The 27,942-nt window shown below is 43.6% G+C and overlaps 1 protein-coding gene across 6 annotated transcripts in view; it reads left to right on the forward strand.

The window, feature by feature from the left end:
* The window catches only part of RAPGEF1 (Rap guanine nucleotide exchange factor 1), an 84,001-nt gene that overhangs the window by 25,528 nt on the left and 30,531 nt on the right, over window positions 1-27,942 (forward strand). For all 6 annotated transcript variants that reach the window (XM_015644622.3, XM_015644624.3, XM_015644623.3 and 3 more), the window contains exons 2-9: window positions 6,023-6,162; window positions 10,412-10,590; window positions 13,273-13,429; window positions 17,649-17,737; window positions 18,121-18,273; window positions 19,660-19,783; window positions 21,060-21,243; window positions 21,795-22,310. In XM_015644622.3, coding sequence (XP_015500108.1) covers window positions 6,023-6,162; window positions 10,412-10,590; window positions 13,273-13,429; window positions 17,649-17,737; window positions 18,121-18,273; window positions 19,660-19,783; window positions 21,060-21,243; window positions 21,795-22,310 — 1,542 coding nt within the window. The remainder of the gene's footprint in view (window positions 1-6,022; window positions 6,163-10,411; window positions 10,591-13,272; window positions 13,430-17,648; window positions 17,738-18,120; window positions 18,274-19,659; window positions 19,784-21,059; window positions 21,244-21,794; window positions 22,311-27,942) is intronic.

Consider the following 27,942-nt stretch of genomic DNA (forward strand, 5'->3'; position numbering starts at 1 on the left):
AGTTCTCTTTGCTTCAGTCTCTGAGGCTTTTGAGCACCTGTGATGCAGCAGCGATATGCTGCAGTTAAAAGGGATATTTATACATTTAAAAGGGATATTTTAATTCTGTTCTGTTGCATTCTGTCTTTTCTGTACTCAGGATCCAAGTTCATCCTTTTAGGAACATGCAGCCTTGCACAAGTGCTGTATATCAGCATTTTTAGGCTTCTAAACATCCTCAAGACTTCTGGAAAAAGAGGGTGTGAAAAGTAGCTGAAGACTGTTTGCAGGTTAAGGGGAGAACTAGAGACCCACTGCAGGTGTGAAAGGGTGGGGAATTTATCTGGGGTCCTCTTCATCTCTTTCTTCAACCCTCCTTGAAACCTCATGCTTTCTCTCCACCTTCGTAGCTACACTTTTGCAGGCTTGAACATTTTGTCACAGGAGGGGATTATTAAAATTTATTTTTACAAGTGCCCCTGCAGTAGTTTTCTGTTGCCCACAGCTCACTGGTGAGCATCACACTGTGCCTTCTGTGCCAGCTCTTCTGCAGAGGAGCTCAGCTGTTTCCTGCAAAGCTCAAAGGCTTAGATTTTCTGTCAGTCACTGATTTTAATATTTACATTACAAGAGAGCCTAAAAGCTTTAGCCAGGGCACAGTCTCCCAGATTTTTGTGCTTACAGGTATGTAACAGATACAGCCCTTGCCTTAAGGGAAGGAGGAAGATGTTGGGAATTCTAGTGATATTCATATAAAATCTGGGAAGACGTTTGCTTTGCAGAATGTTCCTTGATTATGGTGGTAAGCTCTTGTGCCTCTCTGTCCATCCTGAATCACCTGTTTTCCTGTGTTTCTGAGAGCAGAATTGCATCTGGAGTCGCCCCAGCCCTAGAGCCTCTCGCTGGGTGCTGCATCACAGCACAGACATCCTCAGCAGAAAGGTCGTTTTGAACTCTGGCTCGTTATTTTTGCCTTTTGCTTCAGAACCCTTAAAGTCCCTGTCAGCTAGGGTTTAGCTGAAGCCTTGCAACTTGCCTTTTGTCTTCTCAAATGATGGAGCTGAGCCCAAGGGAACAAATGCCATTTTAATGGGCATCGTTGTGTAACTCATTACATAAGTCACTGCTGCCTTCAAAGGACTCGTGGCAAAAGTGGCAGGAGCGGTTGATTAAAAATGTGCACAATAGCTTCATTACGACATGGGGAGAGATGTGTGCTGTTATTTTTAATCTGATAGCTTTTAAATATGTGCATCCAGCAGAGACCTAAATGGCCTTTGAAAAAGGAACCATTTGTGGTATAAGATTTTTAGACTCCACTTCGTTCTTTCTAACAAGCTCCAAAAGTCAGGACAAGCTGGAAGATGAGCTATAACCCTTTTTTAAGGTTGCATCTCCACTAAAGCTGCAGGATTTTGGTGTCTGAACACACAGAGAGTAAGAGAAGATGGAGGGTTTAGTTTTTCAGGTGAAGGAAGGAAAAAGCACTGTATTCTAAAATCTGTGGGGTTTTAATTAAAAATAAGTATATTTTCAATTAGTTTTATATGATCCAATCATTAGACAAGTTGAGTGACCTGGCCCAGCTGCTGGAGCCTCCCTGCCATGGAGCAGTAGTGACAAAAAGAGGACCAGGAGATGCAGAAGCAGGCAGGGCGTTATTTCCCATTTCTGAAGGCTCCCATGTGCTGGTTACACAAGGCTGGCCAGTGGGACCCAGCAGATGGAAACTCTGCTGTGACTGAGCTCTGTAAAAGGCTGAACTTTCACTTTGACTTCAAAGCAAATAATTTGCTTCTGGCTTAGCTCGGTGGAATTCACCAGCTTGTGTGTGTTTTTACTTACTCTGGCCTTCATTTGAACCCAAGTGGAGAGTGACCATTTGACTGTGGCATAGGTGGATGTTGGGCTTTGACTCACCAGCTTTCTCCTAAGCAGCCTTTGTTTCTTTGCCCACAAGCACATAAGCTGATTTATCTGCCTTCCCTTTTAATCCACTGTTGTTTTAAACCTGCAGGTCTTTCCTCACCAGAGGAAACTGGCAGCAGCAGCAGCAGCAGTTGCTGGAGCTTGGTGGGGAATCGGGCGGCTCCTGCTTGGCCGTGTTCTCCTTAGCCATGCTCTGTCTGCTCTGAGGGCTTGAAGGAAATCTGAAAAACCCCTGTGGCCACACCTGACAGCGGGGCTGGTTGGAGCAGGCATGTCAGGCGAGCTCTGTGGTGTTGTGTGTGTGGTCAGAGCCCAGACACGTGCCGGAGGAGACGAGCCTGGGAGCTGAGCAGGGCCGTGACTCAACAGCTGGAGCACGTTCAAGCACGGCAGAGCGGGAGCCTCACTGACAGGGGATGGAATTGGCTGTGAAACGAGTGATGTAGTGAAGCTTCCAGTCAGAAATCAAGAAACTCAGATCTGTAATAAAGTCATTTTGAAGGGCTTTTTTTCCAGTTGTGTGCAGCAGCAGAGAGCATCCAGACGGATGAAATACGAGGGCATGGAAAGTCAGTGGTTCCTTTGAGACAGAAACACTTTGATACAACTTTTTTCTTTTCCCTCCTTCCAGCTGAAATCACTTCATTGAGTTTATTACCCTGACTTTCCCCATTCATCTCACAAATATTTGGACACTTCATAGAAGTAAGTGCAGGGTACCCTCTGCCTGCACACCAGAGAGGAGAAATCCAGTGCTGAGGCTCCAGCTAAACACTGCTGGCTATTCATCAACAAGAGGCGAGGGTAATACGATAGAATAATTTCCAGTGGGCAAACTCCCAAGCTCAGAGCAGCCTCAATGCTGCATTAAGGGGTTTGGTTACTGTAGATAGGCAGGAAGGAGCAGAGGGACATGGTTTGAGCACATGGCTTTGTTTTCTGCCTCTGTTTATGTTATCTCATTATTTAATCTGTGAAGGCATGCTGTGCTGTTTGAACTTTTTTAACTGGACAGACACACAGGACACGTAAGGTATTTAAATTAGGATATAGTATAAAAAAAAAGTTACTTTTTCAAAGCAGACCAGTGCTGCTGTAACCAGTTGAGGAAGTCTTGCTCAGCTGTACTCTTCAGAGGAGAGTTTCAGGCTTCATCTGTAAAAGCTTAGGTTCCTTACACCTGTGAGCTAGATTCCTTTCCTGCTCAAGTGTCACTTCTCTTTTATACCACTTCATCCAGATTCATTACAAAGCAAATTCTGTTTATAGTGCTTGAATGATGTATCAGCTTGCAAACTGTAAAGCCCAGTGTGCCAGATAATTCTGTTGGCATTCACTGAGCATAATCACAGGAGCTCCACAGCTTGATCCATGAGCAGGGGGAGGGAGAGGGCTGAGGGCCTGCAGAGTGATGGAGATGCTGTACCAGAGTCACTGACTCACCCTCTGCTCTGTTTAAACAATTTGCTTCATCTGTGCCTGCTACCCATCTGCAGAGTAAGGTTGAGGCCTGACTGTTTAAGGATGAGGACGATGTGTTTGTAATGTGCTTGGAACAAGAAAAGTGCTATTTTAAGTGCTAAGTGTAATTGAGTGTGAGGGAATATTGGTTTGTGACTCATTTGTTTAACTGCAAATGCATCAGAAACTTGTGAGCAAATAAGAGCTGGAAAGTGCTTGGTGTAGACAGAAAGCCATGGCAGTAAAAAGCTGCATTAATTTGTGATCTTCAAAGCAGGACTTAGCAGGGCTGTTCAAACAATAACATTTATTATTTTTGCAAATGTCAGCTGGTTCACTTCACCAGTACTATTTTAAGCAGTTTCTATTCTGCTCCAGCCACTTGCTTCTGTCCTTGCTCTGTGTGTCTGTCTCCCCTCAGAGTGTGACACACAAATGATTTGGTGTTTGGTGTGCCCAAAAGGTAAAAAGAGCACAGGGGCTGTGGTTGGCTGCTGCTGGTGGTGAAGAGGATCTGCTGTCAGCAGAAAAGGAACTTTCTCTGATGACATCTCCTTTTGGAGGTGCCTGACCGTGCAGACGTGTTGGTTCAGCCATTCATGTGCCTGTCCCATCAAGGTGGGTAGAAATGTCTGGTGGCAAGGAGAAAAGGAAATGGTAATCTTTTGAAATCATTCTCCCTTCCAAATATCTTGTCCCTACAATCCAAAATTATCACCGTAGATGACCAAGGGTTTTGCAGGCATTGAGTGTTTTCTTACTGAGACCGGCAGTTTGGATCTCACTGCAGTCAGTGGTGGAGCCAGACACAATTTGTTGCTGTCACATTACTTCCCTGTAGATTAATTATTGTAATTGTTTGCCAGTTCTTGAAAAATTAATTCAGAGCCATGACATTTCATGGCAAGCGTGCATATGCGTGCAAATATGGAAATTCTCATATGGTGTATGGAATAAATACAAATGATTTTCTGGGGAGGAGTTCAAGAGTGTTATCACAGCAGCCAGGAACTCTCTTCAGTGGTGACCTTCAGCACCCTGTGGAGACAGAGAGGTTTTAAAGGTTTGGAGATCCTCTTGTGGATGTAAAGCACTGACGTAAATTGTTGCTAAGTTGGGGTGCCAGCTGCTGTAAGTGATTCTTCAGAGGCCAACTGATACGCCTGGATTTATCTGCAGTGGCCAAGGTTTTTAGTGCCTCCCTCAGTGCACTAAACAGGACTTTAGGATACAGGGAAAACCTGGGAAACATTTAGTTCTGTAAGTGGAGAGCAGGTCTGCAGGCAGACTAGATTAGGATCAGTGCTCACAGCTTCCATTCATAGGATGCCTGCAAAATCTTGGTCTAGAGGACATCCCTAACCAGAGTATTGGTGAGTGTGCTCATAGAGGGTCATAACATGCAGGAAACCAGGTTTAAAGGGAGACAGGTTCCTTTCCTTGAACTGTGGTTAGGTGGTTTCTGAGTAGGAGGAGCAGCACTGCTCTGTGGTATTTAGCTGCTGGGTGCTAGATTTGACTCAGCAGCCTTTGCTGTTTGCAGTCTGCATGCTAACAAGGTGCTGCAGTGCTGCATGCACTGGGCTGTCCTCTGGACTCATTACAGCCAGTACAGTTAATGCTCAAATAATCTAAAAGAAAAATTAAACATACAGCAAAACTGTGTACTTTTCTTGATAATGTAGTTACAGACAAATTGGGTAACTTCTGCTGAATTATCTGGGTCACTAGAGAGCAACTCAGACCTTCATTTATTAAAGTGCTCTTTGCTCAAAATACTTTCTAAATTGCTCTCTACAAGGCAGCTTAGTTTTATTTAGCTTCATAGTTAAACAGATAAAAATGTATTTCCACAGTAAGTCTGCATATGGCATGATTGCAAACCTTTGAGACTTCTACTTTTAGGTATTCAAAAAACAATTAAAATACAATTTTTAAAAGGGCTGAGCACTTCTGCAGTTTAGCACCTTGAAGGATGCCCTGGTATCAAAGCAGTTCCTCTGTTCTGTGTTTTCTGGCACACTGGAAGTGAAATCCATTGTAGAGGACAAGGGCTGGCATTTTTGATCAGGTTATCATGGGGCCACATTAAAAATTGATGCTGCTGAGTGGCTAGAGGTCAGCATCCTGGGAAGGGCATTACCTGGGGTTGTGTTCTCCATCTCTGGAGCAGCCAGGTCCCAGTCCCAGGCAGAGCTCTCCCAGCACTGACCCACAGCCAAGGGCTTTGCTCTGCCAGAGGTCACTTCATCCCCTTGACTCAGTTGCTCATCTGCCAAAGAGGCACGATGATTGCCTCCTTTGTAAAGTGCTTGGGGACCTGTTGGAGATAAGTGCTTTGAAGAGAGGTGATTTTCCTCTTCCCTCCAAGGCACAGAGCAGTAGCAGTCCCACTGTTCCTGCCTCCGCTTTGCAGCATTCCTGTCTCCAAGGAAGGCAGGAAATGATGGTGATGTTGTGGTTGAGGAAAGCAGGAAATTATGGTGGTATTGTGGTTTGAAACATAATATAGAGCCACAGTTTATTAATTTTCTTTATCATGTTCCACTCAATAAATTTACGTGGTACAAGTGTCTTCCAGATAATACTATTAGATGTCCCTGGTTTCAATATATTTACTCTAATCCAGTAATGCTTTTCTGTGTCTTTCTAGATTCTGAGCGTTCCCATCTCTCCTCATTCACGATGAAGTTGAAGGGCAAGTTTCATTCACCAAAAATAAAGAGAACACCCTCAAAGAAAGGAAAGCAAGCTGACCTGACAGTGAAAACACCAGAGAAGTCAGTGAACAAAGTAAGCAAAGGCCATGTTCTGTTATCCTCAGCTTTCTTGCTTCCTGGTACTCAGTTTATTATAATCTGCTGTGTGAACTTGTTCTGTGCATAATTCTGCTGCTCAGGGATCCTCAGGGTCACTTCATGGTTACCTATAAACAGCATTATGTAGTATTAAATCAAGACATGTGATTCCCTTTGGAGAGCATGATGAGACCTCCTTCCACAGGCATTTAAATAACTCATTGTGGAACGTGGTGTATGGCCTGACACATCCTCCCCACATGCACACCCTGTGGGTTATGCTTACAGCCTCCAAATAGCTGCCTGGTTTTGGGGTGTGATCCTTTTAAAAACCCCAGACCCAGGCAGGAACATCCTTGAAGCTGATCCAAAGATGTGCTGGATCTCTGATGACACAAGCTGGGAGAGTCACACACAAGAGTTTGAGCAGCTGCTGATCCAGCACAATGTTCCTCAGAACAAATATACTCCAGGCCCTCTAAGAAATGAGGTCACAAACTGATCTGTGTTATCTCCTCTCGTATTGTGTCCTGATTATGTAGCTGGAGACTGTCTCTGTGACAGCACTGTTGCAATCAGTTTTCAAGTACAAATCAAAGCCAGAAATTAAGAACAGTTGGGGTTGTTTAGAATAACTAAACATCATTCTCAGCTGTTAAAAGTCTCATCCAGTGTGCACCTCCAGACATGCAGAATTTTTCAGATTGTCTCTGCTGAGAGTTGTGGCAGAGTTACTGAGAGCAGCCAGCAAGATAAAGTTTTCTTGGGCTATGTGACTTGCTTGACTCCCAGAGAGGTTTCTGCAGTGTTTCCTCACCCTTTTCTGCACCATCAGGTGGAAGATGATGAGGGTTTTTTCCACAGGCTGTAGGTTTTTTCCCCAGGAGGCTGTGGAAATGCTTTCTAGGGAGCCAAACACCTTGCATTACTGAGTGCTATTTAAAAATAAAATTTAAAAAAACAAAAACAAAACTAAAGCAACAGTGAGAGTACTCCTTGATGGCTTTTAATTCCAATGATGTTTCAGGATGGTATCTTGAAATAATTTATAGGCCTTACTTTAAATTGATATGTGACCACATTAAATATATTAGAAAATGAAGAGCCCTTTTCAAAATGTGGTCTATAGCAAATGCATGTTAATAATAGATGAAGATTTTGCTTTTCTATTTTTCCCCTAAAAACAGTGCAAGAGGATTTACTAATAACCCATGCTGGACATTAAAATCATTTTTTATGTACAGATTGGGATTTTTTTTTAATTGGAAAACAAACACAGTGTTTTTTATTACTGTATATGATTATTTAAACTGCATTCATTTCTGTACTGTGAAATATTGTTGATTTCTGGCTCATTTCTTACCTATTTTAATAGCTACATCCAACTAATCAATTAGTTGGATGTAGTCAACTCATTAGCTTTGTGTGGAGGGAGTAGGGAAGAGGATGTGCCTGGATTGTCACCAGGTTTTCTCACTGGAATATAGACATCAGTTGACAAATGGGCGATTTTCTGTCAGAAGACTCACTTGATAAACCAAATACCATCCTTTTCTCCCTCTTAAGATGCTATTTTTGTGCTCTTGAAGTAGATAATCACCGCAGAGCAGAAATAGCAATACTAAAAGTTAATGTAAAATCACGATGTGTAAGCTGAAGGATGTGCTCAGGTCATGCAAACATCATCATCTCCTGTTCTCTTTTATATCCAGACAGGGGCAACACTGGGGGAGTTCTTTTCAGAACCTCCTTTTGTCCCCTGAACCCTGTCTGTGATTCTTATCCTATTGTAGGAACAGGAGCGTCCTTCAGTGCTATATACAGACTTTTGAGAGGTTTTACACTGCCAAAATGTAAGGAAAAAAAGGATGATTCCAGCTTTTGTAATTGGGTGTATTCTGTACAGCTCATTCTGACCTTTTCTGGGTCAGCTGTGTCTCACACATGATGCATTTACAATTTGATTATTAAGGGAAAATTTCTGAAATCATCTAAAAATACCTATATGTGTTAGGCAGGGAATGGAGATGCTGTTTTGCCTGTGTTGTAACTTTTTCTTGTTTAATGCCCAAAAGAGAAATGAGTGGCTCCCTCTAACCTGGAAGTGTTCCAGGGCAGGTTGGGCAGGGCTTTGGGGCAGTCTGGTCTAGTGGAAGCTGGGGCAGGGGGTGGAATGAGATGAGATTTAAGGTCCCTTCCAACCCAAACCATTCCATGGCTCTGTGCACACCTACACACACCTGCATATGATACCTTGGGACCTTGGAGGAGGATTCATTAAAAAGTGCTCCTAGGGAGTGTTACCCAAAGAACTAGCAGGGGAAAAAAATCAAAAAGGAAAAGAAAGGGCTGTGTCACAGACAGTGTCCGGTGGCTGGAGTCACATCCCTTGATGTGCTCAGTGGAAGGATTTTTGTTTCCATTTGTCATTCTCAGGCCTGAACTGTCAGGCCCATCCCTCCTGTGCACCAGGAGAGTGTTTAAGCTATTAAGTCACAAGCCTTTCTACAGGAAACATTTGTTGAATGAAGCCCATAAACAGCCATTGGAGCAGGAACTGCAGTCCACATTTTTTCACTTCTGTTTGAGAGCTTTGACTGCTGGGCCATGGTTGTACTCACCCAGGGAATTTACAGACTCTCTGATCCCTAAAATGTGTGATCATTTCATATGAAGTGCAAAATCTTCTTGGGAGAGGCCGAGGCTCTCCATAGATTAATGGTTGGACTTGGTGATCCTAGAGGTCGTTTTAATGTTTTAATGTTTCTGTATCCTGGAATAAACTGTGCAGTGGTGAGGGCTGCATCCCTGCAGAATGGGAAATGTCATTTTTTATCCCAGTGAGTTGCCAGGATGCTCTTCAGCAAGGGAGTTCAGGGCACTGTGGGTTGTAAATCATAACTTGAGGTTCCTGGCAAGAATGTTGCCCAGAGGGCAACCAGCAGCAGATTTTGGGCACTGCCCAGATGAGACAGAAAATGACAGGGTGGTTTGCAGTTCTTGGATAGGGACTTAGACTTCTGAAGTTGGAGATAGATGGAATTTGGGATTCTAATCCTTTTATGCAACTGGCCCCAAATTACTAACCAGTGCTGTCTGTAAATTGTTCTTCTTAAAACCTTTTGTGCTGCTGTCCTGATTTTGCAGAAAAGCAGCAGTTTAACAGCTGACAAGAATATGGGGAGCGCACAATGCCCATAGGTCATTAATGCTTGAAGCTGAATTTACTGAGGAGATAATGGATGAAATCTGACTCTGCTAAGCCCTCTGCTCCTTTTCTAGCAGTGCTCAGTCGTTAATTTAAATCTCCCTTAGGAACTACTTGTGGCATTAAAAGTCCTCCAGGCATACTGTTGTAAACTTTTAAAAAATATCCCTGTCCAGAATGCCCTGAGGTATCATGTATCACTTCTAAATTTCCTCCTCCGGTGCTGGTGGTGGCACAAAAATTGGTGACCACAACTCAGCTTTATTCCAATGAATTGTTCCCTTCTGCAACATTCATTCACCAGTGCCAAAACTTCGCTTTTACAGTTGGGCCTCATGGAAATTGTGTGAGTTCTCTTGCTCCAGCAGCATCACAAAATGATTTTGGTTGGAGGCTGATCAGAGTAGAGTTTATTTGGATGTTTTCATGTATTTTACAAGGACATGTAGCAATTGGACAAGGGGTGTTGCCTTTAAATTGACAGAAGGCAGGTTTAGGTTAGATATTAGGAAGAAATTCTTCCCGATGAGGGTGGTAAGGCCTTGGCACAGCTTGCCCAGAGCAACTTTGGCTGCCCCATCCCTGGAAGTGTCCAAGGCCAGGTTGGATGGGGCTTGGACAACCTGGGATAGTGGAAGGTGTTCCTGCCATGGCAGGGGGTGGAGATGGGCTTTAGGTCCCTTCCAACCCAAACTTTTCCATGAAATGTTTTTTCTTTCACTGTCCCAGTTTAAGGTGTGGGTTTCAAAGCAGTGTCCTTGATGTCATCAGTGGTGCTAATCTTAGCCTAAAACTGATCAAGATCAGCCTTCAGTTTGGAATGTAGGTAATTCTGAAGGTTAAAGTGTGGGTGTAATCTTGCACTGACTATTCCTTTGAAAGAGCAGTAATTCAATTTAAAAGTGTTTGTGGTACAAGAGGTTTTTTCCAATCCTCCTGGAATACACCTCAGTGTCACCTATTTTGGGTTGTTTTGTCCTGCCCTTAAAAACACTCAAGTTTTAACTTATCTCTCCTTTTCTTCCCTCCTCTTTAGAATGTATCATGGCTAGAGGAAAAGGAGAAGGAGGTTGTTAGTGCATTACGCTACTTTAAGACTATTGTGGACAAAATGGCAATTGATAACAAAGTATTAGAGATGCTGCCAGGATCAGCAAGTAAAGTGCTGGAAGCCATCCTGCCCTTGGTGCAAACTGACCCACGCATCCAGCAAAGGTGAGTTTCCTTCTTGGGTTTTGGGATCATGGCAGATCAACAGGCTCCTTCTTTATCTGAAGAACCACCTCATGCAGAAGATGCTGATGAAGTGACTGCTGTTTTTATTAATTTTGTGGTGATTTTCAGACATCATTTAAAAGCAGATTCCCTGCTGTGAAGAAGTACATGTCGTGGAAAGATAAAATAAATCAGGCAGCTTTCAGAGTGGAGGAAGGGACTGTTCTTAGCATAAACTTGGAAATTCATCATTTTCTAGAGGGAGATTCTCTTCAGATGCTATTCCTGTTTCTGCAGTCCGTGGTGGTATCCTAAAAGCTAACAAATCCAATAAGTTCACCTGAAAAAGGAGTTTATCTTCTAAGTAATCCTTTTTTGTGCTTAATTTATCCACCCTGATATTATAGAAGTCCGAGCCTGCACTCTTAACTGCTTTTTTGGATTTTACTGGATCAGATACAGAAGTAAATAGATGTACTTCAGCAGATTAACCAGTCCAAGTTCATTCCTGCTGCACTCAACAGATTATTGTTTTATGTTTTAACAGATTATGTGTATTATGTTTTTACCGGTTAGGCAGTGGGTTTGAAGCCAGGAAAGAAGTAGAAATTTGCCAAAGCCAAGCTCAGCATGGATTATAGGAATTTGTGGTGTTGCCAAGCCATAGAGATATTGTTGGTGTTCATCCCATGGATGCTGGAGCAATTGATTTACAGAAAACAAACAAACATAGTTGAATAACACTGAAAGAGCAAAGTTAACATAGAGAAAAGCACAGAACTAAGCAGAAAAATGCAGATGTTTGGTTCCTGAAATCTTGCCAGTTTTTGTGCTGTTCCTATTTGTTTTCCCATTAAATATCTCCAAATTTTTTCCTTCCAAGAGGCTTATTTTAGTGTTGGCACAGGGAAGGTTTATCATGTAATTGAAGTAGCACTGGGGTGCCAAATACTTTGCAAACAGAGATGCTCAGTTGTGTTTGGCCCCAGTGCTGAGGCCAGGGCTGCTTCTGGCAAAAGGAAGGAGGAAATGGGTGAGTATCACACCTGTGGCTGGGACAGGTAAGATCCAGTTGAGGTTGGATCTGTTGAACCATAGTGAGCAAATCTGTTAGAGTGGGAATGTCCTCTACACAGTGATAAGTCTCTCTGGAAACAGAGTGCATTAAAGCACAAATCCCATGTCTATGCCCTGCCTCACTTAGCCTCCCAAAAATCCCAAAAGGGGATCTGGCTTTATCAAAAAGCCACGTCCTTCTCTCCCTACCTGTGTGCCTCAGTGACAGGACACAAAGGGGTGATACTGATGGCAAGAAAAGTGAGCAAGACTTGTGTCAGTGACAAAGAAAGCCCTACAATTATTGTTTGAGTTCTTTTTACTTTAGGGGGAGCATTTGCATCAAGGAAAAAAGTAATTAAATCTTGTACAAAATGGGCTTTCAATTACTGCCTTCTTAGAAGGAAGCAGACTGAAGATTAATGGCAATGAAATCAAAGCCTTAGAAAGAGATGGGGGAGGGCCCTGTTTAGGAAATATCTCCTATCAAGCTAATTTCATTTGATATGAGAACAAATGGCAAGCAGCAAACCTTAAAAAAAAAACCAACCCAAACAACAACCAAACAAGCAAGTCCTTGCCATTGTTTGTATCCTCTGGTTGTAACTTGACAGTAGTTCTTTTCCCCAGTCCTGCAAACCTCATTCACCTAAATAAACTCATTGGAGCTCCTGGGCTTGATTCTTTTCTCACAGATAATGAAGTTACTGGAGTTAAGCCAATGTAAAATGGATACCAGAGAGAAATGGGAAGATTTGGAACAACTTGTATCAGTAATGATTGCAAGATTACACCTTCTCTTATCTGTTTATGGTTTTGATGCAGTTTGAAATTGATTTAACGTGACAAAGAGTTGCTGAAGCGTTGCCATCAGCAGTACTGTTAACACACCTTGTTTAGTAATGAAGTCAGTGTTTTCAGAATGGCCAGGAAAATGCCTGGGAGCATTGTTGTTACAGTTAACTTTTATTTAAAGTTGTCATCCTTCCAAAACTCTTTTTTTTTTTTTTCCCCTTCAGAACAATAGCTTCAATTCTGTTTCTTATTAAAAACAAAACAAAGCAACACCCTTCCTCTTTCAAACCTGAAATTCATTCAGTTCAATTTCTCTAAAGAAGTAATTTTAATTACATGTTTTCAGGCATTGTAAACAGTGAGGCAGTGATTTGTAAAGGAATGAGTAGAGTCAGCTCTCAGTGATCCAAGGTGGTTTGGGGAGAGCTAATAAGGAAGAAGGATAATACTGAAATAACATAACTTAATTGTAGAGCTTAAATACTTATCTTTAAAGTTAAGGCATAGGAAGGAGCTGTAAATTAAGATGTAAAGAATGTTATTTTTAGCATTGCTGTGTTAACCTGCATCTCAGATAATTCCTTCTGATACTTGGGAATGAGCTGTTGATGGTTTGTACCTTCAAATTGTCATCTTGGTGTTAGAGAACAGGAGAGCAGCTGCACTGGAGGAGAAGCCTGAGCTTTGTCACCTGCTCAACACAAATTCTGAGTGTCAGAGAGCAAAGCAGTGAAATGCACAGTGTGAAGCTCACTCTTGTGACATTTGATAATATCTCCAAAATTTCTTTTTGTTCTTTTTTTCTCAACTGCTCCCTGTCCTGCTGTGCAGTTCTGCCATCTCATCCTGCTACAGCCGAGTGTACCAGAGCCTGGCCAACCTCATCCGCTGGTCTGATCAGGTGATGCTGGAGGGGGTGAATTCAGAGGACAAGGAGATGGTGACAACAGTGAAGGATGTCATAAAAGCTGTTCTGGATGGAGTCAAGGTACATGAGACAAATGCTGTAAATTTCATTATAAAGAACATATAATAATGTATTTTAGAAGAGATCTATGTAAACTGTGTTTTTAAGTGCAGGTAAAATGAAGATCCTATTTTTGCCTTCAGTAAACTACCCCTTAAATCAACTGTTCCATAAATTGAATGTTCCTTCTTGGAGTGCTGGTTAAAGACTAGCATAGTTTGGCTCTGAATGTGAACTTCTGGCATGCTCACCCTGGCATTTGGATGAATTGGAAGAAGCAATGGATCTTTATTCAGCATTGTATTAAATTTTCAGCAAGTCATTCCCAGTCTCCCATGCAGATTACAAGACGTGGTTTGCACATTTTCTGTCTCAGCAAAATAAAATGAAAATGCTCCCTGTCAATGCCCACAGAGAATGAAAGACTCCATCTTTTAAGAGAAATTTCAATGGATTTGTCAGTGATACATCACCACTTTAAGCAGCTGGATTAGGGTGTGGAACAGGTGATGAGCTAAACTCAGTTTTCTGGAGATTAGTTTTGCATTGCTAATGGACATGTTTAACAGAAACCTTTGTGTCCATTATCAGATCTGCTTGTAGCATTCCCTCCCTGTTCCACCCTGGAAAAGCTGTTGGCTTTTCTTCTGCCTCGTGGTAAGGTTCTTGTACCCATTATTTCTGTGTCCCAGGTTTGTCTCTGGGGTGATCACTCACCTGTCCCAGCACTGCTGGTAAAAGTCTGGTTGACCTGGGCTCAGGGCACCAGTGGACAGACTGTCATGTCTCCTAGGAATCTTATTTTGGAAACTGTAGAGGAAGTTAAATCTCTTTTAAGAGCAGGGCTGAATCTAAAGAGGAATGTTTAAATCAACTACACAAGGAAAAGTTTCACCTGGGATTATGTATCAGGACCAAGTATCTTTCACTATTCTCAGTTTTATAAAATGGAGGCAAATGCAAAAATGAAGTGGATCTCCCAAGCTTTGACTGTCTCATTTTCAGGCCTCTTGGTTTGATGTCTGCATCATCTGGATATCTCTTTAATGTTACTCAAATACAGATACTAAGATACTACTATCTACTTTATGAGCCTTTTAGATAAATATCTTTTAAACAAATCATTTCTATCACCTAAAGAAGATGGATTTTCTAGGATTATTTTGCACAATATGCTCTTTAACGTTAAGCTACACATTTTAAAAATAAAGCTGGTCTTAAATTTGCACAGCAGGAAAGAGGAAAAGAGTTTATCCTAAAATCTCAGCTGCTGTTAGCACTGGAATTCAGCAGCAATTTTCAGGATGTGAATATCTGTTCTGTGGTATCTGAACTGTAATTCCCTAGCAAATGGTGAGTTATCACTGGCTGAATCTGCACAATCCCAGGAAGAAATGTGTTATCCCCAGATCTGGAACAGACTTGTGTGATCTCATTGCAGGAGACTTGGACATTGGTTGTTCTGTGACTTCAGAATATTTCAACCCTTGGTAGCTGTTGTCTTTCAGCCAGAGCTGTGTCCTGTAACATGGGCATGTCCATGCAGTGCTGGGTCTGAGCTGTGGAGCCCTGCTCAGCACCATGGCTGTACCAATCTCTGCTTTGTTTTTAGACTGAAAGTTATTTTGGCCTTCCAGTTGGAGCTGCCTCATGTCTGGTCAGCCTTAGAGCAGATGTGTGGCTGTCTGGGGAGATGGGAGAGTATTTGCCCATCAAGAGGTCAGCATTTGGAAGCAGTGTGCTTTCACCTCCTGCACAGCAAGGAACAAGATTTATTTTAGGAAGGCCAAGCCACATTGCAGAACTGAGAAGATGGACACTTCTCTCCAAAGCAGAGCCTATTTTGTTTTTTTGGCAGATCACACAAGATCTGCTTCCTTATTTCAGTGCTTACTTCTTTATTTTCAGAATTAAGCATAAAGGAGACTCTTGTTCACCTCTGTTACTTGATATTTTGATCTCAGGTTTTAGAGCTTTGCCAGGCAGGAGAAAAAAATCCTTGGTTTGATTACATAACTTCTCAAAAATCCATCTCATTGTGGAATTTTCAGCTTGCTGAAGTAGCACAGTTCGTAGAGAGGCTTTAATTATCTCTAATTACTGCTGCAGGAATCTCTTTCCTTGCTGATCAGGAATAGCATAATGTGCATCTGGCTCAGTTGCGTGCTGATTACCTCTGTGTGTATGCTAAAGATTTTGGCTTGATTTCCAAATGCTAGTTCTCCTTTTTGGGACAGCAGAGAGGAGGAACATTCAGGGTCTGGTGATATTTGTCAAAGTTGGAAAGGAAAGTGATCCTCTCAGGTAATTGCAATCATGCATTGTTTTGGTACCTCTGCTGGAAGGTGCTTTAGGTTTTTTCCCTCCAGTCCCAATTGTTGGAATAATTCTGAGCCAAACTGTATTGGTTTTCTCCTGTTTTAACCTACATTCCCATGTGGTAGACAACTGTGTGTCCATCATGACTGGCAAAACAGGAAAACTGAGCACTTCAGTGCTGCTGTGGCACAGCCTCCACCACAGTCTGCAGTGTAGGCCTGGCTTTGCTCTGAGGTGGTGAAGAAAGGTCAGGAAAAGGAGACATTACACTTTCCCTTCCATAGCCTTTTCAGGGAGATGTTTAAGGAGTATTTTGGCTTTTGGTTTGAATGCTTATATATTTTATTTCCCTTTCTGTGCTCCCTTGCAGTCCTCCTTGGCCTACAGGGTCTAACCCTGAGTCTGTTAAAGTGCATGAGGGTGTCCAAAAACCTTTTCAGCAGTGGGATTTTGTCCAGAGGGCAGAAAGGTGGCAATCCATTGTGTCATCACTCAGCCCCGTGATGCCAAAAGAGTCAAGTGATGTTACTCATCAGGTCACTCCTCAGAACACACTGTTCCTCACCAGGGCTCTCTGTCCCAGCAGGGACATCTTCACAGTTTTAGTCCCCATGGACATCTGTTTGTGCTCCCTCTTCTTTCCCTGTGTGTGGGATGTTCCCAGGAAAGCTGAGTTTGTCCTGGTTTTGGGTAACACAGTGTACATTCTGTTGGAGCACCAGCTCACACCAAGAGTGTGAGTGGAGTACAGAGACCAAAGTCAGCTCTGGTGGACACTTGGATGGTGTTTGCTGCTTATTCCTCTCATTGTGTGTGTGTTACCCCATGGAGTTTCAGCTTGCAGTAGAACCTTATGTAAAACTACCAGAACTGGAGTATTTTCCCTCCTCAGAGGGATGATGGCAATGACACTCCAGTTGCAGCTACTGCACTGAGAGAACAACGCCAGTTTTTTCCAAGCTTCACAGACAAGGACACAAAGATTATACTGGAATGATGACACTGTACTTCAGGCTGCTTTAAAAAAAATTAAATTAAAATTGATCCTTTATAGTTTCCTTTGTGTATTATGCTGGGAAGCCAACAGTGACAGGAAGCACTGCCAGTTTTCCAGCCTGCCTGTAAGAGGGGCATGTGTTTGTTGTATCTGTGAGGAGGAGATCTATTTGTCAGCCTCAGACATCCATAAAATGTTCTCTCCATCTTTCTGGCGTGAATGATTGTTGCTTTGACTGCTGGCAGGCTTAGAGTTCAGGATTATCATGCCCTTATCTCTTTATCCAGAGCCTTATCTGCCTATAACAGATACACCACAGTAGCTCCTTGAATGATTAAGTCTCCTATTGCTAATGTGTTAAAAGGTGGCTTCAGGGGAAGCAGGCCTTTTAACAAAGATGTTTACTGTTTAATTTTTGGTTGGGCATTTTGCTTTTTGGAACAAATACATTCTTATTTATAAAATATTAAAAATACAAAGCAATTATTTAATGTTGTTTTTGGCTAGATGAAGTATTCCACTGGGTAAGACTGTTTTGTACTTACATCTGTGTGTTTAAAGCAAATTTGCCATTTATCTAGGGTTTTGTGTGGACTGGAACACTTTTGTGAGATAAAGAGGAAGCACAGCAAAAAGACACACATGTGGGTTTTGTGCAGAATCACCATACAGTCAGGGGTAATGAACTTCACTCAAATACTGCCTAAACTTCCTCTGGGTGCAGGCTGCTCCTTAGTAGCTGTTCTGCATCATTTGTGTGGCTCTGTACCAGACTTAAACCCAGCTCAGCTCTCTCTGTGTCCATACCATCATTAAACCATAACCAAGACTTTATTGCTGTAGCATCCCTTTGTGTTCTGGGATGTTTAAGTGCAGCATTCAGCAAATTGTGATTATTCTCTTTTTCTTCTCTCCATCCATCAGGAGCTGGTCAGACTCACAATTGAGAAGCAGGAGCATCCCTCTCCCACAAGCCCAGTTAAACCCAGTTTACCAGCATGTAAATCTGACAGGTGGGTCACTGATTTCTTCTGTGGATAGGACTGATATAGAAGGGATAATTTCTGACTGCTGACAGTTGAGTTAAATCATTCAGCTGTTCTTCACAGAGGGTGGTGTAGTGTTCTTTATGTGGTCCCCCATCCATTTCAGTAGGATCACTGAAGAGAGAATATGCTATGATAGGAAAGACACCAAAATCTGGCAGTGCAACATCCCTTTGTGTCACATGCACACTGAGCTCTGCATATACATGGAATTCCCCCTGCAGATGCAAATTCTGCCTTCTGCTCTAGGTGTCTGTCTGAGAGCACATGATTTAAAATAGGTTTGAATCTGTCAGGGCTACGTTCCAGCTGTGGTTTACGATCTACAATCTGTGTTTTGCATGTTGCAGCCCATCAGAACTTCCCCTCACCGACCGAGAAATGGAGATCCTCAACAAAACAACTAATTTGACTCAATCCAACGAGCTGCTGACTGACTCCATGGATGAAGAAGTTGCACCTCCTAAACCCCCTCTGCCCAGCATTCGTGTGGCAGAGAACAGGTAATGCTGACCAGTCAGCTGACTGAAGAACACCAGTGCCTTTTACCAGCCTGGTTTTTAAACAACATTGCAAAATGTGCACCAGACACAGAACAGTTGGTGTTACTTTTGAATTTCCAGCCCTCCAGAGTAATTATTCCCTGCTCCTGGACAAAGCTTCCCTGCTTTGTGTTCTGTCTCTCCTATTATTTTTTTTGTCTTTTCCTTTCCTACTTTTTTATGTGAGGATAGTGCCATGCCCTAACATCCACACGAGGGGCATCACATGAATCTGTAATGAAATACAAAACCATAAAAATATGTAAAACTGTATGAATTCCACACTGTACAAGTGTCTTGGGTTGCTGTATCCAGTGGGAAATGTTCTTTTAACCTCGGGGGGCAGTTGCCAATCTGTCCTACACAGGCAGTTTGTTCAGCTTTGCCTAACAGCTTAAGAGTGAAAGCCAAGAGTGTGGGAAAAAAACCTTGTGCTTGGTTGTTCTTACCCTGTTCTACGAGTAACCACATGAAAGTTTCTATGTGCTATTTTGAGAAGGAAGAGAAAACCCCCAATTTGCAGGGTTTTTGTGCATGTGTTTTGTTTTTCCTTCTCTAGTACTGGTGCTAATGGTTGGTGTGAAAAATACGTGTTGTGTTAATTTGAAAACGCAGCATCAAGGGCTGTGGCTGACAAAAAGAATCACATTTCTGTGTATTTTATGAATTCTCAAAGATTATATAAAAATTTCCTGGTATGTTCCAAGAACAGGCTGCGTGCTCTTGGGGACTTCTCAGGCTTGATGACTACCAGAATTATGTGTCATTAGAAGCAAAAACTATAAGTCAAAAGGTTAAACTCTCACAAGTTATTGCAAATGTGTGGGTCTGACAGAGATTCATGCCAGAATATTGGGGGGGGCTCTCACAGTGCATGTGGTGAGAACAGCTCTGACCCTTTTGTTCCCCAAAGTTCACCAAGAAAGGAAAGGCCAAAAAAGAGAATTTTCCTGTCCTGTAAATTTGTGAAACTTTGTGCTTTTTTCAGACCTGGAAGGTTTGAGGGGGAGGGACTTCTGTGAATGGAAGCAATATTTGGGTCAACCAAAACATTTAATTTGGATTTTCGCTGCTTTTATTAAGAAATCATTACCATGCTAATTAGCTCCATTAAAAATACTTTTTAGAACAGTATTTGTTTTTGTTTGGGAAATACCAACTTTAAAAAATAAATCATTTAACAGGACCTTACCTGTGAGAGTATTCTGAAATCGATATTTTTAGTGGATACATTTTGCTGAATAGCTCCTGGCTGACAAAAGCTTTCTGGAAAACAACTTGTGAAGCCTCAAAAAATATTTTTTCTGGAAGAGTGATGGAAGCATCAATTCCTGTTGTGTCTTGCAGCCCTCCACCAGCACTGCCCCCTAAAAAACGTCAGTCAGCACCTTCCCCAACCAGAGTGGCTGTTGTGGCCCCCATGAGCCGAGCTACCAGTGGGTCCAGTTTGCCTGTTGGGATCAACAGACAGGTAATGTCTTTGTGAAAGCCAAGGGGAATGTGCTGTGAGCTGGAGGAAAAGCTCAGGGAGATGCTGTGACCTGCAGCCACACAGATCCCTGCATGTCCCTGCTCATCCCAAACAGCCCAGCACAGGCAGCCTGCAGTGGGAGTGGCAGTGGCAGGAACAGCATTGCCATAAATAATGTGAACAGCTTAATTTTTTATTTTTTTTTTACAGTGTTGTTGGGTTTAATTAACAACTTGCTACAAACTTTGCTGCCCTGAGGGGTAGCAGAGTGTGAGGATGGCAGTGCCTGAGTGTTGCCATGTCCAATAGATAAGGGGACAGCAGCTGGCTGAGCTCCCTGAGATCTCACCAGGGTTTACTCACAGGCCAAGGGAGCATGTGGCTGAGTGAGATCAGAAGTGTGTCTTCATCCAGTCACAATTTAAAACATCTTTTAACTCAAGCAGTAGTTTGAGCTACTGCTCTGACTGCTGCTGGTGCTTTGGGGAAATTTGTACATTTTCTGGTAGAAAAACGGGAAAGTTGTATGAGTTAATCACATTCCATTTCTTGTGCTTGTCTGAGATTTCTGAGGTTGTAAATGGCTAGGTTTGCTTTACCCATTCAGGAACTCACTAGCTCAGCAGTGAGGACCTGAATCATATGAAATTGCACAAAACTCAAAACTTGTCCTCATCCCCAAAGATCTGACTACAGTCATTTGGCTGACTCAGATAAAGCTGTGGCCACTCTACAGTCACACTGAGGTTGTTCTGACATAGTAGTAATGATATATCTGAGAGTAGTAGAGGGGTTCACACACAGGTTAATAAGCTTGAGGTAATTCCTGAAGTGGGACCATAGCCATAGGCACAGAAAGTTGTATCTCTCTGTAGTTAATTTTCTTTTGCATGCACCTGAGGTAACCAAGTGTTTGCTAAAGCCCCAGGTACGTCATGGAAATCTTGCAGTGTCATTCCATTGTCTCAGTGTCGTGACAAGCAGTCATCAGACACACATGGCTGTGAAGAGCTTGGTCATCTTCTCAGCATCTGTAAAGTCCAGTGTGGGCCACAGCAACTCCTGCTCGAGATCAAGAACACAGAGAGCTCCCTGGCATGGGCTGTTTACCAGATCAGAGGGTTTCTGTGTTCTCCATGAGTTCAGAGAGGGCCAGCAGCACTTATTCTCTCCCCTCCCTTGAGGTCTTTGCTCCTCGAGCTTCATCTTCCTCACTAGTGAGCTGCCAAGAGTGATGGTGATTTGATTCTTTTTTGACTTTTTATTTGTCTTGAAGGATTTTGATGTTGACTGCTATGCCCAGAGGAGGTTATCAGGTGGAAGCCACTCCTATGGGGGGGAGTCTCCTCGCCTCTCTCCGTGCAGCAGCATCGGCAAACTGAGCAAGTCTGACGAGCAGCTCTCGTCTCTGGACCGCGACAGCGGGCAGTGCTCCCGCAACACAAGCTGTGAAACCCTGGGTAAGGGGGGCTGCTGGGGCCCTGTCCCTCTTGTTTGGGAGCTGAGGTGTAGGAGCTGATGTAGTAAATGCACTGCACTTGCAGCTGCTGTCTTGGAGTTGCTGCAGGCAGTTCAGTGCAGAGCTGTTCTGTCACAGAGGAAATGTGTTTCCCTTGCTGTAGGTGATGTTCTCAAATTCAGTTCAGCACTCAAGTGGAATGTTTTCTTCATTTCAGCTCTGTCTGCAGAAATGACTGTCCTGGTAGACCAAAGCAGTGTTGTTTCTACATGTGAGGAAAGAAAATAAAAATATAAATGTGACACAAATTATGCCTGCAGTCATCTACCTACTGAATTTTTGTTACTTGTTTGCTAGTGTGAAGAATTAATTTCTTTACAAAAAAGAAGTCTGGGTGTTACACAAGGTGTAAAAAAGATGGTCCCAGCTGCAAGGAAGTTCCACTCTGATTAAAATGAACTGATTAATTAACTGATAGAATGGGAGGGACAGAACTGAGAAGGGCTAGACAATAAAAGACAGAAACTAATAGGTAATTTTCTGTTTACCCAGATCAATCAGATCACTATGATCCAGACTATGAATTCCTGCAGCAGGACCTCTCCAATGCTGATCAGATACCTCAGCAGGGGCCAGGTGTCCTCAGCCCATTGCCAGAGTCCTTGGGTGAGTCTGGCTCCCCTTTCCACGGACACACTTTCCAGCTCCCGCAGGGCAGCTCTCCTCCACCAGAATTCTGCAGCCTCTCGGGAGCAGCACAGCTAACAGAGACTCCCCCAGCTTTACCAGAGAAGAAGAGGAGGAGTGCAGCCTCACAGACTTTGGATAACTCTGGCTGCAGGGTGTCCTACGAGAGGCACCCTTCCCAGTACGACAACATCTCCGAGGATGACCTGCAGAATGCTGTGGTTGTCCCGTCAATGCCCTTCACGCCCTTTGCTGCTGTTCTGCCTTTCCAGCAGGGAAACTCTTCAGCACCAGTGGAATTCATTGCTGATTTTGTTGCTCCAGATTTGAACAGTGACCCAGAAAAGCCGCCACCTCTCCCAGAGAAGAAAAACAAACACAGTAAGCAAATTCCTGTGTTCATGTTTTACTTTTACCTTGCAGTTGTCATGCTTCTGATCATCACTAAGTAGTGGTGATCATGGTAATGCTCTTGTTTGAGTCTGAGTTTCAAAAGCAGTCAGTCAATATCAAAGACATGGAGGGGAAATGTCAGTGCTGTGGTGGACAGGGAGTGATTCCTGGGGCCAAGATCAGTCCAGGCCCATGGGATTTGGAATCACACAGCATCTTCATTATTGTAGAGAGACCATGTTACTTCTCTGTTTACCTGAATGTGACTCTTTGAGGCACTCTGCCTTGCAGATCTTTCTGGTTTATTCTCTCTTTTTAAGTCCATTCCTTCCCCCCTTCCCCAATTCTGTTTTCCCACTGCAGAGAACAGTTGGGTCCCCTCCAAGAGCTCAGAGAAAGGACTGCTTTTGTGTCCAAAACCCAGCCTTGCCAGAGTGGTTACTTGGCAATAGGAGCACAGTCACCCACATAGCTGTGCAAGACAGCACTATTAACTGGAGTCCAGTACTGCTGTTTTGCTAGGGGATCTCATTTCCTTTGAATGCCTGAGAATTTCCCACATCATTAAAACAAGCAGCCTCTAAAAGCAAAGGCTCCTGTCCCCTGGCACACCAGGGCTGACCACATCTCAATCTCACAACCTTCCTCTGATTTCCTTAATGTTCATGGCTGAAAAATGTGAAACCTCTTGCCAAACAGGCAGCCACAGTGCTCTGCCAGGGAGAGCTGTGGACTACACAGTGAGATCCAGCAGATACTGGATTGCTGGTCACTGGCTGGCTTTGCAGCTGTGTGTTGCATGAGGAGGTAATGTATGCAAGATCTGGAAGAGCATTACACTGCATGGCTGGCAGCCCAAGAGAGGAACTGATTTCAAAGTGCTGAGTTGGCCTTCTGGCTCCTTTCTGCACTTTACAGACTTCTCACTGAGAGTAATTTTTGCCAGAGAGGTTGTGGACTCCCTGTCCCTGGAGATGTTCCAGGGCAGGCTGGATGGAACTCTGTGCAACCTGGCCTAGTGGAAGATGTCCCTATCCATGGCAGGGGAGTTGAAACTGGATTCTTTAATGTCCCTTCCAACCCAAACCAGTGTAAGATGCTGCAATTCTATGGATAAGTGGGAGTAAGAGGGGTGTGTGGTGTCAGGGTATATTCTTTCCATTCTTATGTAGTGCACTCTGCCAGTCACTTCTTTAAAAATATACCTTATCTAAAAGCATTTCCATTATCCCTAAGTGACCAGTTCACATGAGTAGCCCTCAGGGATTTTCCTCAGAGCACAAGGCTCGACCCACCTGATGAAGGTCAATCCAAGTGTCATCATATGCAGGAAATATCTTTTGTTCCTCTTTGGTAATCAAGCAGTTAAAGACACTAAATTCAGCTAAAAAAGAGGCTGAGATGGTTACTTGTGGACAACAGAAAGGAAGTCAATGGGCACAGCCAAAGGTGGTTGTTACAGCTTGTGCTGTTCAAAATCCTCACCTGCAGTATGAGCCACCAGGGGCTGTGATATAGAGCACATTTCTGCAGGATCAGACCCTGTGGATCTGCTGTTACTAATGAGGGATGGCTGTTACACCTCTCAGGCTGGGATGGATGTAGGGAAATGCACCTCTGTGCACATAGGCAGCTTCAGTGGAGGGGAGATTCCTGGGTGAATCTTGGGTTAGAGGCAGTTTGACATTTGAAAGAGAGATCTGAGCTGTTTGCTTGTGTCTTTAAGCCCCATGTTGTTTTCTAGTATCACACAAGATGCCAAAGAGTTACTTGAAAACAAGTTCAAAAGCAATCAGCATTATCACCTGAGCACAACTTTAACCTCAGTACCAAGGCCTTGTGTGAATTTTCTTTGATGTTGGATTAGAGTTAATTGTAATCTGGCACTATCAGAAATTTTGGGAGTATTGATCAGACTGCATTGTTAGGGAGAGGTAGGAGTTGTTACCTAATACATTGTCAACTCTCATGATTTGATAAAGCATCCTTGCTGCAAAACTTTTTGGTAGTCCTGGAGCTGATACTTGACCACTGCAAATTTTTTAGTTGCATTCATGTGACACTGAGAACTTGTTTTAGATTGTTTTTACTCCACAGATTTGTGGTTGCTAATTTTACTTTTATTTTCAGCATTTAAAAGGCCAATCAAACATTACTTAGGCTCTGTGGTGACACCCAGGATATTTTTTGCCCAGAGGCTAATGCATGCCAATATTCTTGTGTAATCACACAGGGCTGCTTCCACAACTTCAACAAGCTCCTGGGATCTGGAGGAGATGCATGGATTTGTTAAAAAGATCCAGAGCTCACACAGATGGGACTTGGTTGTAGTGCCTTTGTTGTGGGTCATCTTTTGGGTAGCTGGCAGTTAGTTCAGTGTTGCAGCAGAGACACTGATGGTCTTTTTATTGGTAATATACAGAAGATCTGCTTGAGTTAACCTTGTGTATTGCTGTGAGCAGTGCTCAGAGGGACCTCCAAGAGTTGACTTCTGTATAATTTAAACAGAGGAGTGATAGGGCTTTTAGTCTGGCATGAGTTATGGTTATTTTACTCTGCTGTAAGAGCACAAGTTACTGTGCTAAGGGCAAATTACTCCACACTTCTGCTTGAGCACCAGCATTGTGCTCCCGCTGAACAAGACACAGACACGGAACAGCTTCTGCCATTAAGAGCTCAGAGTCAGAAATAACAAGATCCTTTCCCCAAACAGCTTGGAAACCACTGGTGAGGCACTTATTCATGTTTCCCTCCCTGTCAGTGGGAACAAAACACAGCCTGGTGCCCAGTGAGCAGCTGGTATTTAACTGCAGGAGCCACGCTGAGGGCAGGCTGGGCTTGGCCAGCGGATAATTCGAGCTCTGTGAGGAGCAGCTCTCCTCCCAGAGGTGACAGCAATGACTGGCTCATTGACCTTGACTTCTCCAGTGAGTTCTGTGTGGTATAGCTTAAGAATGTCCATTATTTTGGCTCTTGCCCATCACACAAATCTGTTGTGCCTGTGCAGGGCCCAGCTGGGTCGGGCTGGGCTGTCACTGAGCCCTTCAGGGGGGATGCTGGTGTGCTTCACCTTATTGCAGGTGTACTTCACCTTATTGCAGGTGTGCCTTAGTGCTGATCATCTCCTAATAACCCCTTTAGACTCCAACAACCACTGGTCCTCTCCTGCAGCTGCACGTTGCTTCCAGGAGAGCTGGCTCTTGGGAGAGGAGTACCTGTGACTTTTACCATATGGGCAGAACTGGTGTGTGCTGGAAATCCCTGAGCAGCTTTAGCTCCCTCAGAAATGACAGCCAAGGCACTGCAAGCAGATTGCCTGGAAGGTGTTCCTAGCCTTAGTTTGAGATTTCATGGTTTTTTAAATTTGACATATTTTCTGTCTGGGTTAAGAACTGACATAAACTGGGCATGTGGTGGGAGAGGTTTCTCTCTCACACCTCCCTTCTCTCCCGGGGGGCTGCTTTGAGGCTGTCACTCCACCCCAGCTGCTCACTGGGGAGTTGCAGCCCCCATCCCTCCCTCTGCAGTTGCTGCAGGGCGTGCAGACTGAGCTGCTGATGTAATTTCCCATCTGCTATTCAATTTCTGCCTTGTTTAAAACCACAGTGGAGAGGGGCAGAGAAGCCCCTTAGCAAACAGGGGTCATAGGAGTGCTCTTGGTCTCTTACTCTCTTACTCTCCTGCTCTAGATTGGCAGGATTTTAATGATGCCTATTTTGATTTGCGCTCTGCAGTGCCAGGTTTGTGTTTCACCATCCCAACTGTTTTACACTTTGCCTAGAAACAAAGATGACAAAGGAGAGGCAGGGACATGCTCACCTGGCCAGGACTAATTGTAACAAGCCAGGCTGGGGAGCTGCCATGACGATGGGATGCATTAGCCCCATAAAGAGCTGAGATAAAAGAGCTCTTCATTATTCCCTTGCAGATTGAGTTAAGGCTTCCGACAGCATTCAGGCTCACTGGCCTGAGTTACAGTGATTTAATTTTACACAAGTGTCTAATGTGATGCCCTTTTCACCAACACTTCTGAGTTGTGGTGTCATTCCAGTGTTTGGTGCCATGCCAGGAGCTCACAGCTATCAGTCCCCAGCGGTGTCTGCAGATCTGGGTGTTCAGTGGAGCACTGCTTTTGTGGGTGACTCAACATGAAAGGTTGATCTGGATTCTGCAATGTCTACTGCATTATGCCAGCACTGCCAGGCCTGCCTTCTTGGCTTTTGTCCTGCTCAGTTGATGAGCTCTCAAAATGTGGTCTTTCCCTCAAGCTCTTGTCCTCTACACTTCTGCAAGGACTCCTAATTCTTAGTTCAGTTTTGCTGCTAGAGAAATATCTTTCAAAAGCCTTCTTTAGATCTTGTCCCCTGAAGTTGTTGTATGGTACCAGGGCATTTTCCAGGGCACAGGAGCACCTTAGCCAGATGAATCACTGATATTTGAAAAGACTGTTTTAGTAATTTTCTGTTTCCTACACCTTCACCATGATTCTGTATAGGACAGATTCTGTCCAGGACATGCTTCTTTTCACTGAGAGGTGGTGCTGGGAAGGAGCAGGGAGTCTGAGGGAGGAAGAGGAGCAAGCTCAGGTGGCAGGGAGAGCTGGAGGTTAGAATTCCAGCAGCTTTGGCAGAGCTGTGCAGGAGTGGCTGTACTGCAGGACAAGAACAGGTTGTCCACTGGCAGGACTGTGGGGTCACAGGATGGGGACAGCAGGTGTTACCGGTCAGGATTGAAATCCATCAGCTCCATTTCCTGTGCTCCCATTGCCTCGACCTGTTTTTGTTTCATTATTTCTTTTTTTCTTTATTCTACTTTTTGGAAGAGAGTTATAATTCTTTTGGGGAAAGGCAGCTGTGTTAGCTCTGTTTCTAAATGGAGTTTTAAATAGTAGAGGAAATCTGAAAAAAGGTGCCCAAGACAGGTGCAAAGCAGCTCCTTCCTGCTGACACATTTTCAGAGCTGCATCCTGTTTAAAGGCTGGCCCAGGGGTCTGCCTTGGCAGGTGAACACAGGACTTTGCCTTGCAGACAGTGTGGGAACCAGCTTCATGATGTGCAAATCCTGCATTGTGCTTGTTGTATTTATAGCTTTCACTGAAGTCAACCACTCCTTTCAGTTGTACAGCTGAAATGCCAGCAGAAGCTGAATAATTGCTGCAAAATGACCAGATTTACAAAAAGTGACAACTGCTTGTTTATCAGGAGGAAGGGAGGGATGATCACAGTGCCTTGTGCATGACAGCATGTTTACAAGAAGGCCTTAGTTAGTCCTTCCCATGACACTTAAATATATCAGTTTCTCCTGCTCTCAGGTGTACAGAAGGGGATTCTTTCTCTGTTTTACATTATTCAGCACACTTCTGATCCTTAATAATGGGGGTGGGTTTGTAGTGGCACTGGATGAGATCCTCCCCCTCCAACACTAAAATATTGCAGCAGTAACTAATTCTCTGTCAGAGCTGCCTAGGCTGACCTGTATGGGTTTTTTCATAGATTTTGGAAGGAATATTGTACAGATGGAAAGGTTCTCTAGACAAGGTTTGATCCCATTTAACATTTCTGTTGAGCCACATCTCACAAAAGCTTGTGAATCAGTTGAATTTGAAAATCAGAGATGGTGA

The sequence above is a fragment of the Parus major genome, chromosome 17 (genome assembly GCF_001522545.3).
Source record: "Parus major isolate Abel chromosome 17, Parus_major1.1, whole genome shotgun sequence".
Lineage (NCBI taxonomy): Eukaryota > Metazoa > Chordata > Aves > Passeriformes > Paridae > Parus > Parus major.